General features: G+C 39.4%; 1 protein-coding gene across 6 annotated transcripts in view; it reads right to left on the reverse strand.

The window, feature by feature from the left end:
* Nucleotides 1–6,868: 6,868 nt before the first annotated feature.
* Nucleotides 6,869–19,562, reverse strand: part of atrnl1a (attractin-like 1a) — a 157,182-nt gene continuing 144,488 nt past the window's right edge. For all 6 annotated transcript variants that reach the window (XM_054798007.1, XM_054798012.1, XM_054798011.1 and 3 more), the window contains 2 exons: nucleotides 11,327–11,441; nucleotides 6,869–7,366 (listed from right to left, as the gene is read on the reverse strand). In XM_054798007.1, coding sequence (XP_054653982.1) covers nucleotides 7,254–7,366; nucleotides 11,327–11,441 — 228 coding nt within the window. In that variant the 3' untranslated portion in view covers nucleotides 6,869–7,253. The remainder of the gene's footprint in view (nucleotides 7,367–11,326; nucleotides 11,442–19,562) is intronic.

Below are 19,562 nucleotides of genomic sequence, written 5' to 3' on the forward strand. Positions count from 1 at the left end.
ATTATTGAAGTCATGGAATAACTCATAGCTAAACACTGAGGTGTTGATCCCGCCGCCACATGGTGTCTTTGGCAACAATCACGCCTTCAGTGCAGGCAAACGTAAGCTGAAATGTTCATTTATCCTTTCAGTCATCATTTATATGCATTTACGATTGTTTTATCCATGTTTTCTTTTTGGAATGTTAGGATTTTAGTCCCATAATATCGGAGCTTTTTTACCCCCAACCTAATTTTCCAAAAAAATGACAATTTTCTTTATTTATTTTTTTCATAATCAAAAATAATGTATTTTTCCTTTAATATTTCCACTCGAAGCTTCCTCAAAGACGTTGTTTTTCCTCACAGTATTTGTTACTAGTTTGTTCTGTAAAATTACATACATTTTTCTCGTTAGAATGCGACGTTTTTCTCTTCGTATTTTGACTTTATTCTCGTAAAATTACCGCTGTTGTTTTCTTTCCATTTCTGCTGTTGTTTTTTTGTCCCAACTACTTCTTTCTTGTCTTAATTTTTCTTCTCGTAATTTTGACTTTATTCCCATCATATTTTGACTTCATTCTCATAGCATGATCATTTTCCCCCAACCTAATTTTCCAAAACTTTATTTTGTTAACAAGAAAAAGTATTTTTCCGTGAATATTTCAAGTCTTTGCTCCTAAAATGACATAATTTCTCTTCATAATATTATTACCAGTTTATTCTCGTAAAGTTGCAACAATTTTTCTTGTTAAATTACGACTTTTTCCCCTTAATATTTTGTTTTTATTTCTCCTGAAATTACAGCAGGTTTTTTTTTCCATTTCTGCTGTTGTTTTTCCCCCCCAACTATTTATTTCATCCTTTCATTTCTCTTCCTGTAATTTTTCCTTTATTTAATATTTAATATTTTTGACTTTATTCTTGTAACATAACTTCCAAAAATGACAACTTTATCTCTTGTTTTGTTTGCTTCTCATATGTCTTTTTTCTTTAATATGTCAGCTTTATGCTTTTATGTAAGTGTGCTAGCTAGCAAAGAACTACAGAGTCAACCGCTGATGCTATCATACACGAGCGACGGAGCTGACTTCCGCTTCCTGTTTCCATGTATTAGCAAGCTAAGAGGATGCTAACAAGGATGTTTTGTGATTAAAAGTACATGAAAAATGCAGTAGCGCTCACGCAGTGTATTAATAACACGCAAACTGGAAAATGTACGCAAAATTGTGGCGTAATTTTTAAAATTTTAACCAAAAAACATGCTAACCGGGGCATACGCTAACCGAGGTTCCACTGTGCTTCATCCATCAACTTAAGGTCATTTAATTAGTAGTAAGTGAGTTCAGCAAAGCCTTTCCAAGCCCCGCCTCCACCAATTTGCTGTGAAAGGCCCTCCTCCGCCACGCACTTAAGGACCGCACCTCCGTTAGTAGAAAAAAAACAAAAACCCGCCTATGAGTAAGAAGTGAAACAGGGTGATGGTCATCATCTGATCAGGTGCTGCCTGATTCTCGTTGGAGGACGCTTCCTGTGAAGACGTTGGCGTGGGACACAGACAGGAAGTGGCGTCCATTGCAGGACATCGTCGATGAAGAACAGTGAGACTTGCTTGTGGGAGTCATGCACCAAGACACTTCCACAACCCCATCCATCCTTTGATGGAGGAGTGATGGTGGGGGGTTGGGGTGTAGAAGGCGGGGTTGGTTTTCTTGCTGACGTGACGGGCAGAGGCGCTGCCAGACGTCCACTTAAAACGCTTCAAACGCTCGTCTTTCATGAGGAAAGAAGCACTTAGCACGGCTAATGGACCGCACCGCCTTTTAACGTCTTTTTGCAAGAAAAAAAAAGAAAAAAATGACGTCACATCACGTTTGTCAGGCAGAGCAGGAAGATTTCAACTTTACTTTCCATTGTTTTTGCTTTCAACTTTCTTATTTGTACAAACAAAACTCATCTACGTGTGCATCTGAGCTGCAATTTTATACAACTAAAATGTTTAAAAGTACTTGTAAAATAAATACAGTAATCCCTCATTTGTGGCTGTTATTTGGTTCCACCCGACCATGATAGGTGAATTTCCACCAAGTAGGATTCCTTCTTTATAAATGGAATATGATCATAGTTAGAGCATAGAAACCTGTTTACTCACCTTTTAAATACGCTTTTTAACATTATCAGAGCCCTCAAGACAATGAAATAACACCCCTATAGTCACCTTTACACTCCTGTTACCCAATATAGTCGACATAATAACAAAATAAGCCATAGAAAACATGTCAACCACTTCTAAATATGCTTTTTAACATTATTGGAGCTCTCTTGGCATGAAATAACACCCCTATAGTCACCTTTACACTCCTATTACCCAATATAGTAGACATAATAATGGAAAATAAGACATAAAAAACCTATTTACCACCTTCAAAATACACCTTTTAACATTATTAGAGCCCTCTAAACATGAAATAACACCCTTATAGTCACCTTTACACTCCTATTACCCAATATAGTAGACCTAATAATGGAAAATAAGACATAAAAAAACTGTTTACCACCTTTAAAATACACCTTTTAACATTATTAGAGCCCTCTAAACATGAAATAACACCCCTATAGTCACCTTTACACTCTCATCACCCAATATAGTAGACATAATAAGAGAATATTAGGCATAAAAAAAACTGTTTACCACCTTCTAAATACGCTTTTTGACATTATTAGAGCCCTCTAGACACAAAATAACACCCCTATAGTCACCTTTACTGCCTAATATAGGATAGATAGATGGAAAAGTTCCTTCTTCTTGTTCTTTTTTTACTTCCTGTTGTGTACTGTACTTCCTGCAGTGGCTATTGCCTCATCAGTGTAACATTACTGACACCTACTGACCAATGTGGAATACTACATATCATCACAACCTCTTGGAACGTGTCTTCTGAATGCCTTATGTTTGTATTTTAGCTATTTTTATCCTTGAAAATGCTTTATTTAGGCAAAACAATACATAAAAAGGTGCTGAAAAATGTTTGGTTTTTTTTTACTAATAATCATCTGTATTCAGCCCAAAACAGCGTGGTTTATTAATGAATCTATTTTTATTTTTTTTAACGTGGTAGAGTGAGGCTGCAAATTTGGAAGACAGAGAGAGATTACAGTATTTTTCTCCAAAAACAGAGCATTTTTTCCCAACGTCAACGTCAAGCTAGCAGGAGGGTTTGGAGGGGGAGGAGCAAGCCAGCGTTTGCATACGGTGGCCAGTGACTTTTCTACAAGCTGTGACCCCCCCAGCCCGGCTCAAAATCAACAGCATCAGTCAGCACACATAGAGAGTAGGAGTAAGTTTTTAATTGTAAACTACGTCCTGATTGGCTTCCGTCCAGGGCCAAAATATTTGTAAATGTGAAAAAGACATTTGTATCAAAGGACGAGGACACACAAGGTGAGTTCTTTCTACAGGAGCGCTGCTTAAACTTGATGATTCTTCTTCTACAGCATCCTAACATTCACCAGTGGTCCTAAACTTCAGCCAAGTACAAGAACAGGTTCTTAACAAGTACTTAACAAATCCTAAACAAGTTCTTCACCAGTCCTGAACAAGTCCTTAACCGATTGGTAACCACTTCTTAACACGTCCTTAAGAACTTCTTAACAAGCCCTAAGAAATACAAATCCTCAACCAATTCTTAATGTGTTCTTTACCAGTTATTAACAAGTCCTGAACAGGTTCTTAACAAGTCCTTAACAAGTACTTAACAAGTACTTAAAAATTACTTATGTATTTCTTAAGTCCTTAACAACTTCCTTAAAAACAACCTTAACAACGAGTCCTTAAAAAGGCCATAATATGTCCTCACCAGTTATTAACGAGTTCTTAACAAGTCCTTAACAAGTACTTATGTCATTCTTGACCTGTACTTAACAAGTCCTTAACAACTTTTAACAAGTCCTCAAAAAGGCTTTAATGTGTCCTTACTGGTTCTTAACGAGTCCTGAACAAGTCCTTAACAAGTTCTTTACCAGTCCTGAAAAAGTTCTTATCAAGTTCTTAATCAGTTCTTAACAACTTCTTAACAAGCCCTTAACAACTACCTGACATTGCCTTAACAAGTTCTTAACCGCTTTTTCAGTTTAGTAGTTCTAAAAAGTTCTTAACAAGTCCTTGAACAGTTCCGAATAAGTTTTAACAAATCCTTAACCAGTTCTTAAGAAGTTCCTAACAAGTCATCAACCATCTGTGTAGGCTCTCAGTCGTACAGGAGTTGTCAATCGAGGGAAAGGCTTCTTGAGACGTCATCTGTACTTCTGTGAAGAAGGTGTCGGACGTTTCGCTCCTCATCCGAAGAGCTTTGTCAGCGAACTAATAAGTGCTGGTAGCCTAGGCCTTAAATACAGTAAGAGTGGGCGGAATTGGTGTGCCAACACCCTCCTCCTATTGGTTCCTTACACTAAGCCTGGGCGAAGTAGTGGTATAATCCTCTCCTGCCATTAGCACCTCCGATCAAAGGGAAGTGTCGCTCCCTGTAGTTGGGTATGAACGACTCTGATACTGGCTCGTTAGCATCTATTGTTCTGGCTCGGCGCTGGCTCCACCTCATTTGCAAGAGCTGTGGGTTTTGGTCTCAGTAACCTGCTGAACACAGGGTCCAAATTAAACCTCAAACCACCATTCCGATTCAATGATGGGTTCTGTTGTTTGACAAAAATAGCTTCCTTTACTCCTCTTTCAAACCATCTGTTTTCTTTGGCCAAAATCTTTACCTCGCTGTCCTCAAAAGAGTGATTGGTAGCTTTAAGGTGTAGATGTACTGCTGATTGAGGACCACTAGAATTGTCCCTGCGATGTTGTCCAATATCACGGTAGGTGAGAGGAAAGCATTAGCGGCTCTGCAGAAAGATGACAGCATCACCATCTTACCAGCTGACAAGGGCAGATGCACAGTGGTTCTCAACACATTGGACTATGAAGAAAAAATAAAAAGTCTAATTAGTGATGCCAACACATATGAGCAACTTAAAAGGGACCCATCCAGTAGGTATAAGAAAGAAATCATAGACTGTCTCCAAAAGTTAGAGAAGGAAGAACTAACTGACAGACAGATGTATCATAGGTTATACCCTGGGGAGGCTACACCATGTATCTATGGCCTTCCAAAAATTCACAAGGAAGGGTTTCCCCTCAGACCCATTGTCTGTAGCATAGACTCTACCACGTACAATGTAGCTAAATATGTAAAAACAGTCTTATCCCCATTAGTAGGCAACACTGATCATCATATAGAGAACACAAAAGGGTTTGTGGCGAGTATCAAAGACCTCAGATTGGAGCCAGAGGAAACTTTGGTGTCTTATGATGTGACTTCACTTTTCACATCTGTCCCCACCTCAGCAGCAGTCTCGGTGGTGAGGAAGAGACTGCTCGAGGACTCAACTCTGCATCGGAGAACAAAACTTAGTGCTGACCACATCTGCCAATTATTGGAAATTTGCCTTAACACTACATATTTTCAGTTTAGAGGGAAATTTTACAGACAAATCCATGGTTGTGCTATGGGCTCACCAGTCTCACCCATAGTGGCGAATCTGTACATGGAAGAGATGGAGAAACAGGCTCTCACATCCTTCTCAGGGACAAAACCAAGGCACTGGTTTAGATACGTGGATGACACCTTTGTCATAATCAAAAAACAGGAAATTCAGTCTTTCACAGATCATATCAATGCGGTGGACACCAATATCAAATTTACTCGCGAGGACACTAAAGAAAACCAACTAGCCTTCTTAGACTGCAAGGTAATTATAGGAGAGGACAGACAGCTACTTACAGAGGTCTTTAGAAAGGCCACACACGCTGACCAATACCTGCTTTTTGAATCAAACCATCCACTACAACATAAACTAGGGGTTATTAGGACCCTCCAACATAGAGCGGACCAAATACCAACTAGTGCTGAGGGAAGGAAAAAGGAGACACAACATGTCCAGAGAGCGCTCTCAACCTGTGGGTACCCACGGTGGGCTTTTAACAAATGTCAAAAGAAGAGAGTAGGGAAAGAAACCCAAAAGCCCACAGAAGCAAAAAGGAGAGGAGTGGTAGTCCCTTATGTAGTGGGGGTCTCCGAAAAACTCCAGAGGATCTTATGGCAACACAAAATTTCTACCTATTTCAAACCAGTAAATACCCTGAAACAAAAATGAGTGCATCCTAAAGACAAGGCTCCAAACCAAAAACAAAGCAATGTGGTCTATTCCATCCACTCTAAAGATGAGGAATGCAAAGAGCACTACATTGGGGAAACTAAGCAAATGCTCCAAAAAAGGCTTTATCAACACCGCAGGGACAATTCTAGTGGTCCTCAATCAGCAGTACATCTACACCTTAAAGCTACCAATCACTATTTTGAGGACGAGGTAAAGATTTTGGCCAAAGAAAACAGATGGTTTGAAAGAGGAGTAAAGGAAGCTATTTTTGCCAAACAACAGAACCCATCATTGAATCGGAATGGTGGTTTGAGGTTTAATTTGGACCCTGTGTTCAGCAGGTTACTGAGACCAAAACCCACAGCTCTTAGTCTTGCAAATGAGGTGAAGCCAGGGCCGAGCCAGAACAATAGATGCTAACGAGCCAGTATCAGAGTCGTTCATACCCAACTCAGGGAGCGACACTTCCCTTTGATCGGAGGTGCTAATGGCAGGAGAGGATTATACCACTACTCCGCCCAGGCTTAGTGTAAGGAACCAATAGGAGGAGGTGTTGGCACACCAATTCCGCCCACTCTTACTGTATTTAAGGCCTAGGCTACCAGCACTTATTAGTTCGCTGACGAAGCTCTTCGGATGAGGAGCGAAACGTCCGACACCTTCTTCACAGAAGTACAGATGACGTCTCAAGAAGCCTTTCCCTCGAAAGTCATCAACCAGTTCTTAACAAGTCCTTAACACGTCCTTAATCGATTCTTAACCTGTTCTTAACAAAATCCTTAACCGATTTTTAACACATTTTTAACAAGTCCTGAACCAGTTCTTAAAAAGTCCTTAACAAGTACTTAACTAATTCTAACCAGTGGTTAACAAGTCCTGAACACAAAGGAGTTTGTCATCATCATCATCATCAAGGGGTGAAAGAAAACAGGTGAGAAAGAAAGGACAGGTAAGGAATTGTTCTTCTGGCGAGTGGGAAGGAAGAGGAATCCCAGGTGAGGACGGGAGAAGATCCAACTTCCATCCTTTCCAGTCTGTGCGGTCATGTCCGTCACATGACTTGAGGTGTGGGGTTCAAAGACACGCCCCCTGGTGGTGCACCACATACTTGCGCTGCCTCAGGCCGAGTCCTCCTTCCCGGAAGTCCTGCTGGGACGTGTCCACCAGAGCGCTCGCCATGGACACACCTGCACACACGAGCACATGACTACTCACTGCTTCTATTCACATTCTTACAAGACCAATTGTTTCTCTTCATAGTTTGACTTGATTCATATACATATATATATCGTATACATTACATGATGTATAACACATAGAATGAGGTGTATATGATGTATAACATGTAGAATGAGGTGTATGTGATGTATAACACGTAGAATGAGGTGTATGTGATGTGTAACACGTAGAATGAGGTGTATGTGATGTATAACACGTAGAATGAGGTGTATGTGATGTATAACACATAGAATGAGGTGTATGTGATGTATAACACGTAGAATGAGGTGTATATTACGTATAATATCAGTGCGTTTGTGTGTGTGTGTGTGTAGAATGATCTAAAGTAGAAAGCGGAAAAGTGAATAAGAGTTGCGTAATTAGCATTTAGTAAGAATGTTTACTTTGGTTGTTCTTATTTTGAACCGCATGGTTGGCGTTTTTGGTGTTTTGGGGGGGGGTCAGTTAGTGGGAAGACCCCCAGGGAGGCGAAGGAAAAGGAGGACGATGCAAACAAAGAGTGCGGAAAAGAAGCTAAAATTGGATTTCTAATTGACGATTCCTCTTGAAGTGTCTCCTGGCGAGGGTGGGCGGAGCTAGCCTGCAGTGACTCGATGCTGCTAACATCAATGGAGGACGGCGCTCTGACCCCCCCCCCCCCCCCCCCCCCCGCTCGGGGCCTCCCCAGGGAGCAGAGACCACTTTTATCTCCACTTTTACTTTCCCTAATCGCTTTTCTCTGTCGCAGCCTCACCAGCAACACTTCCTGTTTGGAAAGCTAACTCAAGCTACAGCTAACATGCCAGCACCAAAGCACACACAAGCCAAAGAAAAAGCCAAATGTACACACGCCACGCTTTCATGCTAACTCGTGTCTCACATCATGTCATGCATGCTTTGATCCCTTTAATCACCACCCGCACAATCACACACCTGTTATCTACTTTACTTATCATCATCATAATACGTGTGAAAATACTAATACCAGTAATAAAATAACCATAATAAATATGTAAAAATACTAACAAGAAAATAAATAAATAAAATAGAAAATAACAACTAAAATTTGACGACAACAACAACTACTACTACTACTACTACTAATAATAATAATAATGATAATAATAATACATGTAAAATACTAACAGTAGTAAAATAATATAAGAATAAAATATGGTAGAACAATAATAATAATAATAATGCTAGCCAATGTTTTTTCCTGTATTTTTTCAATGGCAAAAACAACATGAAATAATTTATGGAATCAAGAAAAGAGGACTTATAACTTATCCACCTGCGCCATGGATATGATATAAAAATAAAAAATAAAACATTGATTATGTTTCTCAAATCTCAATAACTCCTCCTCCCTGAGCTACCACCTAATTCAGCTAATTCCGGCTGTTCGTTCCCTGTATGACCGGTGTCAGACTTTGGTTCGCATTGCCAGCAATAAGTCGGACCCGTTTCCAGTGAGGGTTGGACTCCGCCAGGGCTGCCCTTTGTCACCGATTTTGTTCATTATTTTTATGGACAGAATTTCTAGGCGCAGCCAGGGTGTTGAGGGGTTCCGGTTTGGTGGCTGCAGGATTGAGTCTCTGCTTTTTGCAGATGATGTGGTCCTGCTGGCTTCATCGAGCCGTGAACTTCAACTTTCACTGGATCGATTCACAGCCGAGTGTGAAGCGGCCGAGATGAGAATCAGCACCTCCAAGTCCGAGTCCATGGTTCTCGCCCGGAAAAGGGTGGAATGCAATGTCCGGGTCGGGGATGAGATCCTGCCCCAAGTGGAGGAGTTTAGGTACCTCGGGGTCTTGTTCACGAGTGAGAGAAAGATGGAACGCAAGATTGACAAGCGAATCGGTGCGCCATCTGCAGTGATGAGGACTCTACATCGGTCTGTTGTGGTGAAGAGGTGAGGTCCTTTGGTGTGTGCAGGACTCTCTTACGGACCTTTTATGACTCTGTGGTGGTCTCAGTCATCTTCTATGCTGTGGGCTGCTGGAGAGGGGGCAGCACGGACAGGGACAGGAGCAGGATCAATAGGCTGATCAGGAGAGCGAGCTCTGTACTGGACGGTCCTCTGGACTCCGTGGAGGAAGCGGGGGAGAGAAGGATGTTGGCTAAGCTGAAAAAGAGAGAGCTAAGCCAAAAGGCAAAGTTCTCAATTTACCGGCCGATCTACGTTCCTACCCTCACCAATGGTCATGAGCTTTGGGTTGTGACCGAAAGGACAAGCTCGTGGGTACAAGCGGTTGAAATGAGTTTTCTACGTAGGGTGGCAGGGCTCTCCCTTAGAGATAAGGTGAGAAGCACTGTCATCCAGGAGAGATTTGGAGTAGAACCGCTACTCCTCCGGTCGGGATGCCTCCCGTACGCCTCCCTGGGGAGGTGTTCAGGGCAAGTCTGACCAAGTCTGAAGGCCTCGGGGAAGACCCGAGACACGTTGGAGAGACTATGTTTCCCAACTGGCCTGGGAACGCCTCGGGATCTGCCGAGAGAAGCTGGACAAAGTGGCCGGGGAGAGGAAAATTTGGGCCTCCCTGCTTAGGCTGTTGCCCCCGCGACCCGATCTCGGATAAGCGGTAGAAGATGGATGAATGGATGGATGGATGGATGAATGGATGGATGAATGGAATAACGTTTTTGGGTGACGTCTATTGCTGCTGTAAAATAGATGGACGGATGGCGTAGATTACACATGCCTAACCCGCGCCTGCCGAATGACAGGCCGACCAGACGGTACAAATTGTGTAATGACGGCGTGTCAACGCAATACTGTCGCCGCGTTATCACGTAGCTGACCCCACCAACACACAAGACTTCATTTTCCGACCCATCTCCATCAGGCAGTTGCGGTGGTGATGCCACCACGTCCTGTGTGGATGGGGGGGTTCGTTCAGCTCCTCCAGTCAGAAGTCATCAGGAGCCACGAGCCGAGCAATACGGCTAAAGAGGGGGAGGATGAGGAGATGTGCTGAGTGTGCACCACGCCTGAGGTCCACCAGGACGTATCCGATGTCTCCATTGATCCTCTTCTTCTTCATCCTTCTTCATCCTGCACACTCACTTCCTCTCTCAAACGTCTCTACTCCCTTATTTACATCTTTCATCATCTTATTCCACCCTAACAATAACACCTTCATTCCTTCCTTCCTTTCCTCCTTTGATCCACTTTCTCTTGTCTTTTACAACATGGCCGTAAATGTCCCCCTTGGGCTGCAAATTAATATCAATCTGTAATAATAATATTTAATATAATAATAATAATAATAATAATAATAATAATAATAATAATAATAATAATAATAACAATAATAACAATAATTACTATTATTATTATTATGTAATAATTACTATAATAATAATAATAATAATAATAATAATAATAATAATAACAACAATAATAATAATAATAATAATAATAATAACTATTATTATTATTATTATTATTATTATTATTATTATTATTATTATTATTATTATGTAATTATTATTATTATTATTATTATTATTATTATTATTGTTATTATTATTATTATTATTATATTAAATATTATTATTGCAGATTGATATTAATGATAATAATATAGTTATTATTATTGTTGTTGTTATTATTATAATATTAATAGTAATAATAATAATATTAAAGAGATAATAATAGTAAATACAATAATAATCATCATGATAACAAATGAAGAGCTGGGATAGGCTCCAGCATACCCGTGACCCTCACGTTGCTTGCATTTCAATTTCATGTTTGTTCTAAAAGAATTGGTCTGTTCCAGGGTCAAACTCTCACCATCATCATGTCATCATCGTGTTAGTGGAGACATGTCTTCATGGCTGATCAATAACCAAACATCATCGCATGCATACAGGCTGCAGATCATCATATCATAAAAGTGGTGCGTTTGAGTGGGCGCTACCGGACAGTCCAGGCGGGGGGTTGCCAGACAGCATTCTGGGTAAAAACATCAAGATGGTGAGAACCGCCGCTCTGCTGCCCCAACATGGCTCCATGGCGATGGGCTTTGGCACCGCCTACACACACACACACACACACACACACACACAAAAGGACACGTTAATAAGACAAACATGACACGGGATCCTTACACGCTCGTCCACTTGGATGGCGTTACACCATGTGATGCTACGGCTACGGCTAATGTTTCCTGGCTATCGACCAGGATTCACCTCTGACACCGCAAAGGTCGCACACAAAGACCTGCTAATTAACAACAACAACGCCAGTACCGTACATACACGCTGTACTGTAGTACTACAGTAGTACACTACACAGGTATTGATCACAAATGTTGTCATGTCAGGAGACGTGGGTGGACCACCAAGGACTTGAGGAGGACTTGGAAGGACCTCTGGGTTACCTTCACGTGACTTGTCATCCAATGTCTACCAGACAGAATCCACTGTGGACATCCTATCATGCAGGGGTGTCCAAAGCGCTACCTGGGGGGCCATTTGTGGCCCACACCTGCTTTTTTTATTGGCTCACGGCACATTCTAAAAAATGTTTACAAGAAAACAGGAAAAAAATGCAAAAATTGAAAAATCAGCAGTAATCTCACAAGAATAAAGTCAAAAATTGTAATCTAACAAAAAGTCATAATTTATATATTGTATTATATATTCTGAAAAACAAACAAAACAAATAATTAAGCTGTAATTTTTTGCAAAATTACATTGGGTAAAAAGTTATACTGTATATATTATTGTAAGAATAATAATAATCATTATAAGAATAATGAACAATCTAGTCATAATAATAGTAATTATTATTATTATAATTTACAAGAAGAAAGTTGAAATAAATGGAAAATGTAAAAAAAACCCAAAAACAACAGTTGTAATTTGACCAGAAGGAAGTCAAAATATTAAGAAAAAAATTGGATTCTAATGACAAAAGTTGCAGTTTTACATGAATAAACTCTTAATGTGATGAGGAACAATGATGCCATTTTAGTAGCATAGGGTAGAAATAAATAAAAAAAATAGGATTTTTTTTTAAAGTCATAATATTATGAGAAACAAACAAAACCAAATAAAGTTGTCTTTGTGGAAAATTAGGTTGGGGAAAAAATATTAATAATATTAATAATAATATTAGAATTAATAATATTATGGGAATAGTCAAAATATTATGGGATTGATGTCCGTGCAACCCGGACTTCCTTATATGGGCATGCCCAACACCCCCGCTCTGCTCTGTTCACTGTTAGCACGTATGGCTCCCAGGAAATGTTTGTTGGGGTGTTCCTAAAGAGGCAAGCATCGGGCAGAAGTGGTTGGAGTTGCTGCTTCCCGGCCAGCAAAAGAAGAATATACTCATCTGTCAACGGCATTTCACACGGGACTGTTTTGTGAACACGGGCCAATACGGAGCTGGACTATCCGTCAAACTGTTGCTGAAGTCCGACGCCTTTCCAACGTTACTTTGTCACGTTGAAGAGTCAGAAGAGCAAGCGGTAAGTAACAATTTAGCAGTGTCCTAACTGTGTTCGGACAAAAGGGGTTCGGCTGCTGTCGGAAGTGTTTGGGAGCACTTAGGAGTGTGACCAATGACAGCGGAGTGTGCTCAGCGGGAGGCGTACCTAGAAAAGGTTTGGGCGGGAGGCAGGAAACACTGCAGGAAGTGGTGCAGAGTCTGGAAGATCTAGGAAGCTTTCTGTGCGGGTTATCGTGTGTACCTGCTCTAAACGAGTCCAGAACTCAATACAAAGTACAACACACGGTATCATAGGTCCCCTTTAAAAATAATAATAATAAAAATAATTTTACCAGAACAAAGTCTAAATATTAAAAAAAAAAGTTGTATTGTAATGACAATGGTTGCAGTTTTACAAGAATAAACTTGTAAGATGAGGAGGAAAAGTAATGCCATTTTAGTAGCAGAGAGTAGAAATATTAAATAAAAATGTTATTTTTTAAAAGTCGTAATATTATGAGAAACAAACAAAACAAAATAAAGTTGTCAAATTTTGGAAAATTAGGTTGGGAAACAAAGTTATATTACGGTAATAAAGTCAAATTATGAGAACATTTATAAGAAAAAAGTTGAAATGGGTGGAAATTAAAAAAAAACCAGCAGAAATGAAAAAAAGAGCTGTAATTTGTAAGTGGCATTCGAAAGAGAAAAGTTGCAATTTCACAAGAAGAACCTTAATATGATGGGGAAAAATAATGTCATTTTAGTAGAATTGAGAGTTGAAATATTAAAGAAAAAAAATATTTTTAATTTTAATTTTTTTTTAATTCTTCAGGACTGCTTTGGCTGCACAAACTGGGATGTGTTTAAAACTGCAGCGGGGAGGGAAGATTGTACTGTTGATTTGGATGAATATGCTTCTGCTGTTACTGGCTACATTAGCACATGCATAGAGACTGTTACCACCACCAAGTATTACAGAAAATACCCTAACCAAAAACAGTGGATGAACTGTGATGTAAGGGCTAAGCTACGTGCTCGTTCGACTGCATTTGTCATGGGCACCGCTGAGGACTACAAAAAGGCCAGATATGACCTGAGGAGGTCCATACGAGAGGCCAAAAGACAGTACAGACAGAAGCTGGAGGGCTACTATTCCACCTCAGACCCTCGGCTCATGTGGGCGGGGCTCCAGCACATCACAGACTGTCGACAGCGGAGTAGCGTAGCCACGTCCAGCCAAACCACACTTCCAGATGAGCTGAATGAGTTCTATGCCCGCTTTGACACCCAAACTCCTGATGAGCAGAGAGGGTGGCTGGACTTGGGGAGCACACAGGACTCACCTCTCATGGTGACATCAGCTGATGTGCGCAGGGTTCTGAACAAAACAAACCCACGAAAAGCAGCAGGCCCAGACAACATCTCAGGACGTGCACTTTGGGTTTGCTCATCAGAGCTAGCTGATGTGCTTGCTGACATATTTAACCTGTCGCTTGCACAAGCATCTGTACCGACCTGCTTTAAGTCCACCACCATAGTGCCCGTACCCAAGAAGAGCAACGTGACCTGCTTGAATGACTATCGCCCTATAGCACTCACTCCTCTTGTTATGAAGTGCTTTGAAAGATTAGTCATGACCCACATCAAGCCCCCCCCCGCCCGCCCCCGAGGTACGCACACTCCTACCGTCAGGCAGACGCTACAGGAGTTTGAAGTCCAGGACCACAAGGCTGGCAAACAGCTTTTACCCACAGGCCATCAGGCTTCTCAACAAAGCACTCACACACGCCGCACGCAACACACACACACTCATAGCACTTTATTTATTTATTGATTTATTTATTTATTTGTATTATTTATCTGTATTAATGTCTCTTCTGTTGTTGCTTAATTTATTGGTATTTATGTTTCTTATGTTCTTATTCATTTTCTTGTGTTTTCTTTCTTTTTTGGGAGAATGAACAGAATAAGAATTTCATTGCACAGCAGAACTGCCTGTTTTACTGTGCATATGACAATAAAACTCTTGAATCTTGAATCTTGAATCAAAAGAAAACGTATAAAGATCATTTAAAAAGAAAGTTGAAATATTTGAAAAAAAGCAAGAGCAAAAATAAGTATAAAAAGAGTGAAGTGACCAAGCTGACGTGGGCTTTTTTTCTTGAAATATCTAACGTATAACCAGCATATCCACATGTGAAAATGTCAACGTTTCATTTTTCACTACGTGGCCCTCGCTGGAGGGAAGAAGTCTGGCCACACCGCTGGCGTAATGTGAAAAAGACGTCTTTGGGCGGTTACCGTGGAGACCAGGCTGACCATTCTTTTTCTGAGTGAGAGGCGTATTTAAGGTTTAAGGTTTGTGTTTTAGTGTTGGTGTTCTGGTGTCCCACGTGAAAAGGTCCAATTGTGTGACCACTCCTTTCCCAAAGAAATCACGCTGCCAGGGGCCCAAGCAAGACTTGAACGGGAAAAACAGACCACCGGGATGGGGTAAGTGTGTGTGTTGATGTGTGTTTGAGAGCAGCTGATGATGCTGAAATCATTTATTGGAACAAAAAAACAACAAACTTTGACGCCTCGTCTGCTGCTGACTCTGCAAACTTGGCTGCTTGTCAACGTCCAGCAGGCAGCAAGGGCGGGAAACCATCCAGGAAGGTTCTAGAGCAGTGCTTTCAAAACCCTTCTCACGTCCCACCCCCCCACACTCTGCACTCCTTAAAAAACATCAATCGCACAATTATTTCTCACTTGTTTGATAGATTGAATGAACTATGAAATATGTTTTTATTATTCAATAAAAGAATGCATTATTTATTTAAGAATTATTATATGCAAAGATAATTTTTTTGTCCATATAAGGCACACAAAAAATTAACAACCGCTGAACTGTACTCCCTGCACGTGATGAGGCGTTCACACGCACTGCGTAACTCTGAGTTTTAGGCTTTCAGACGCCAATGTGGTCACGCTGTTTTCATTTTATTCACATGCACCCCAATTACAACTGACATGTTACAATTGATGCCTTCATATTTCTGCTGCGCATACGTAACGCTTTTCCAGCGAGGGCCAAATTGTGAAAAATGAAACGTTGATCATTTGTAAGGCGACACATGTACACTAGATACGTATGCTATGAAGGTGAAAGGTGAAAAAGTGCACCGTAGTATTAACTTCATCCTTTGCTCTTTTTTTCTTCCATATTTGCTCTTTTAATTTGCCAAATATTTCAGCTTTCTTCTTAAATAATCTTCATTTCATGAAATATATTTTTTGGAATATTTTGACATGATTCTGATAATATTCAGACTTTATTCTGATAATATTATGACTTTATTTCCATAATATTTTTGACTTTATTTCCATAATATTTTGACTTTATTCTAATATTTTTGACTTTACTCCCATAATATTTTGACTTTATTTCCATAATATTTTTTACATTATTCTAATATTTTTGACTTTATTCTAATATTTTTTATTTTAATCCCATAATATTTAGACTTTATTTCCATAATATTTTTGACTTTATTGTAATATTTTTCAATTCATTCTAATATTTTTACTTTATTCCCAAAATATTTAGACTTTTCCCCCACAAACTAATTGTCAAAAAATTCCAACTTGATTTATTTTTTTCCCCCTCATAATGATATGACTTTAAAAAAAAAGTTTTTTTTTTCCTGGAATATTTCAACTCTATGCTACTAAAATGATTTTTATTAGCAGTTTATTCTGGTAAAATGTAAAGCTTTTTTTCATTAAAATATGACTTTTTTCTGTTAATATTTTCACTTTATTCTCCTCAGATTACAGCTCCTATCTTCAGTCTCTGCTGCTGTCAGCTATTGCAACTTTCTTCTTGTCAATTTTCTTTGCGCAATTATGATTTATTTCCTGTAATATTTTGACCATATTGTCACAAAGTTAGAACTCTGCACTCTAATCTTCCAAAAATGACAACTTTGTTTGTTTTGTTTCTCATAATAACTCCAAAAAAGTACCTCTTTTTTTCTTTAATATTTCATCTTTATGCTACTAAAATGATGTTATTTTCCTCATGATATGACAATGTTATTCTCCTAAAAATTACAACATTTTTCTCAAAATATTCGGACTTTATTCTTGTAAAATTACTGCTCTTTTTTCTCTTGTTCAATTTTATTTTTAGAATGTACTGTGGGCGCATAAAAAAACAGCTGTGGTCTGCAAATGGCCCCCAGGACGCGCTTTGGTCCCTGGTATAGACGGTCATTTTGGGTCACAGTGGTGTACCCCCCGACAACAAGACCTTACAAGACCTCACAAAAGTGTAGAGTTGAATAAAGTCCTGTCAACCCCCCCCCAACCCAACAACAACCCTCTCCACCCCTACACACACAGATTAGGGCGTCCATGCATGTCGGCCCCCGCCGTGTACAAAATTGTTCTGTCCAATCTTCTCTGTTGAAAAACCTTCCATTTCCTCTCGCCTCTGTCTCTATCTGTGGCTGTCCTCCAAGGGGCATTGGGGGGGGGGGGGGGGGGGGGGGGGGTTACATGGATTCACAGGAAATAGCTATATCACTGTAAGTGTGTGTGTGTGTGTGTGTGTGTGTGTTGCATTCCACAAATAAAAGGAGTGAAGATGTGCAGCGTTAGCGTGAAGAATCATCTCATTGCGACATGAGGGGGCGTGTCCACGTGTGAGGTAGACCATTTGTTTTTCATTGAAAAAAAAAAGAATTTGAGATTCCGAGAATAAAGACGTACTTTTACAAGAAAAAAAGTCCCCTCCACATGCCCAAGGCCAAAGGTCACATAAGTCCCCCCTTTTTCATCGCTGTCTCAGGCAATGCCTGGAAGATAAAGTTGTGAGTTTTTTCTTGTAAATTTACCATTTCTTTTCTCGTAAATGTACGACTTTATTATTGTAATATTACGACTTAATTCTTGTAAATGTATGGCTTATTTTTGTAAATGTATGCCTTTTTTCTTTTTGTCATAAATGAACAAATTTATTCTCATAAATGTAAGACTTTATTCTCGTAATATTACAACTTTTTTCAAGTAAATTTACGACGTAAATTTACGATTTACGAATCTCGATTTCCAACTTTATTCTCATAGATTTCTGACTTTTTTCTTTTAAATTTCCGACTTTTCTTGTTGTAGATTTATGACTTTATTCTCGTAAATTTACAAATGTTTTTCTCATAAATTTATGATTTTATTCTCATAAATTTGTGACCTTTTTCTCGTAAATGTACAACGTTTTTTATCATAAATTTCCGACTTTTTTCTCTTAAATTTCCAACCTTGTATCTCGTAGATTTACGACTTTATTCTCATAGATTTAAAACTTTTTTTCTCATAAATTTTACAACCTTTTTCTTGTAAATTTACAACGTTATTCGCTGAAAATTCTGACATTGTTTCTGGTATTTTTGCGACTTTATTCTCATAGATTTCTGACTTTTTTCTTGTAAATTTATTACTTTGTTTCTCATGGATTTTGGACTTTTTTTCTCATAAATTGACATCTTTATTCTCGAAAATGTATGCCTTTTTCTCATAAATTTCCGTCATTTGTTTTTCATGAATGTACAACCTTTTTCTCTTAATTTACGACTTAATTCTCGTAAATTTCTGACCTTGTTTCTCGTAGATTTATGTCTTTATTCTCGCAGATTTTATGACTCTATTCTCGTAAATTTACAACTTTTTTTCTCTTAAATTTACGACTTTTTTCTTGTAAATTTACGATTTTATTCTTGTAAATTTCTGACCTTGTTCCTCGTATATTTAAGACTTTATCCTTGTAGATTTTTTACTTTATTTCTCAGAAATTGCCGACTTTATTCTTGGAAATGAATGCCTTTTTCTCATAAATTTCTGTAATTTTTAAAATGAATTTACAACCTTTTTCTCGTTAATTTACAACTTTTTTTCTCTAAATTTACAACCTTTTTGGGGGGTTTTCCACTGTGGCCCTCATAGTCCATCGTAAAAGGTGATGTTGGCCGTTCAATAACTTTTGCTGACTGTGCACTCATTCTGCATCTCTGTCATCTTTGTCTTAAGTCCTCCTCTTCCCCTTTGAGTCGTGCACGTGGGACGCCATGTCACACACACCTGCATCTTAAACGCTGTGTGTGTGTGTGTGTGTGTGTGTGTGTGTGTGTGAGATAGATGTGTTGAATCTCCAAGTGAATCAGCACGTGGTGCAGCAGACAATACCATTAACGGTGAGAAGGACAGAAGGTCTCTTCCTCTTTGTCCCGCCATCGTTTCGTCTCCAAGACGACAAATGAATCAACTCCCTAAAGTCTCGTTATTCATGACTGTGTACACACACACACACACACACACACAGATAGGGATGTGTGATTGGTGAAATGATATTTCCCGTGTATCTTCCATATTGATGGATGAGGAGGAGGAGTATTGATGTTTTCTTAAGAAAAGATCTAATGAGCGAAAGGTAGCAGCTACTGTACGTGAACAACAACAGGACACTGTCTGCAAATGGACACAGCGTCTATGCGTGTATAAAAAATACTTGTTTATTTCGGAGCATACGCATGTGTGTGACACCGCTTATACTAATGCTGTGCCGGGCGAACTGCGGCCTGTGGACCACATCAGGCCAGCCAAACATCTTAATCCGGCCCACCGGGCATTTCCAAATTACTTTTTCGAAACCTTTAGCATCAAAAGTGTAGCTGGCA

Source organism: Dunckerocampus dactyliophorus, chromosome 14 (assembly GCF_027744805.1).
Source record: "Dunckerocampus dactyliophorus isolate RoL2022-P2 chromosome 14, RoL_Ddac_1.1, whole genome shotgun sequence".
In the NCBI taxonomy this organism is placed as follows: domain Eukaryota; kingdom Metazoa; phylum Chordata; class Actinopteri; order Syngnathiformes; family Syngnathidae; genus Dunckerocampus; species Dunckerocampus dactyliophorus.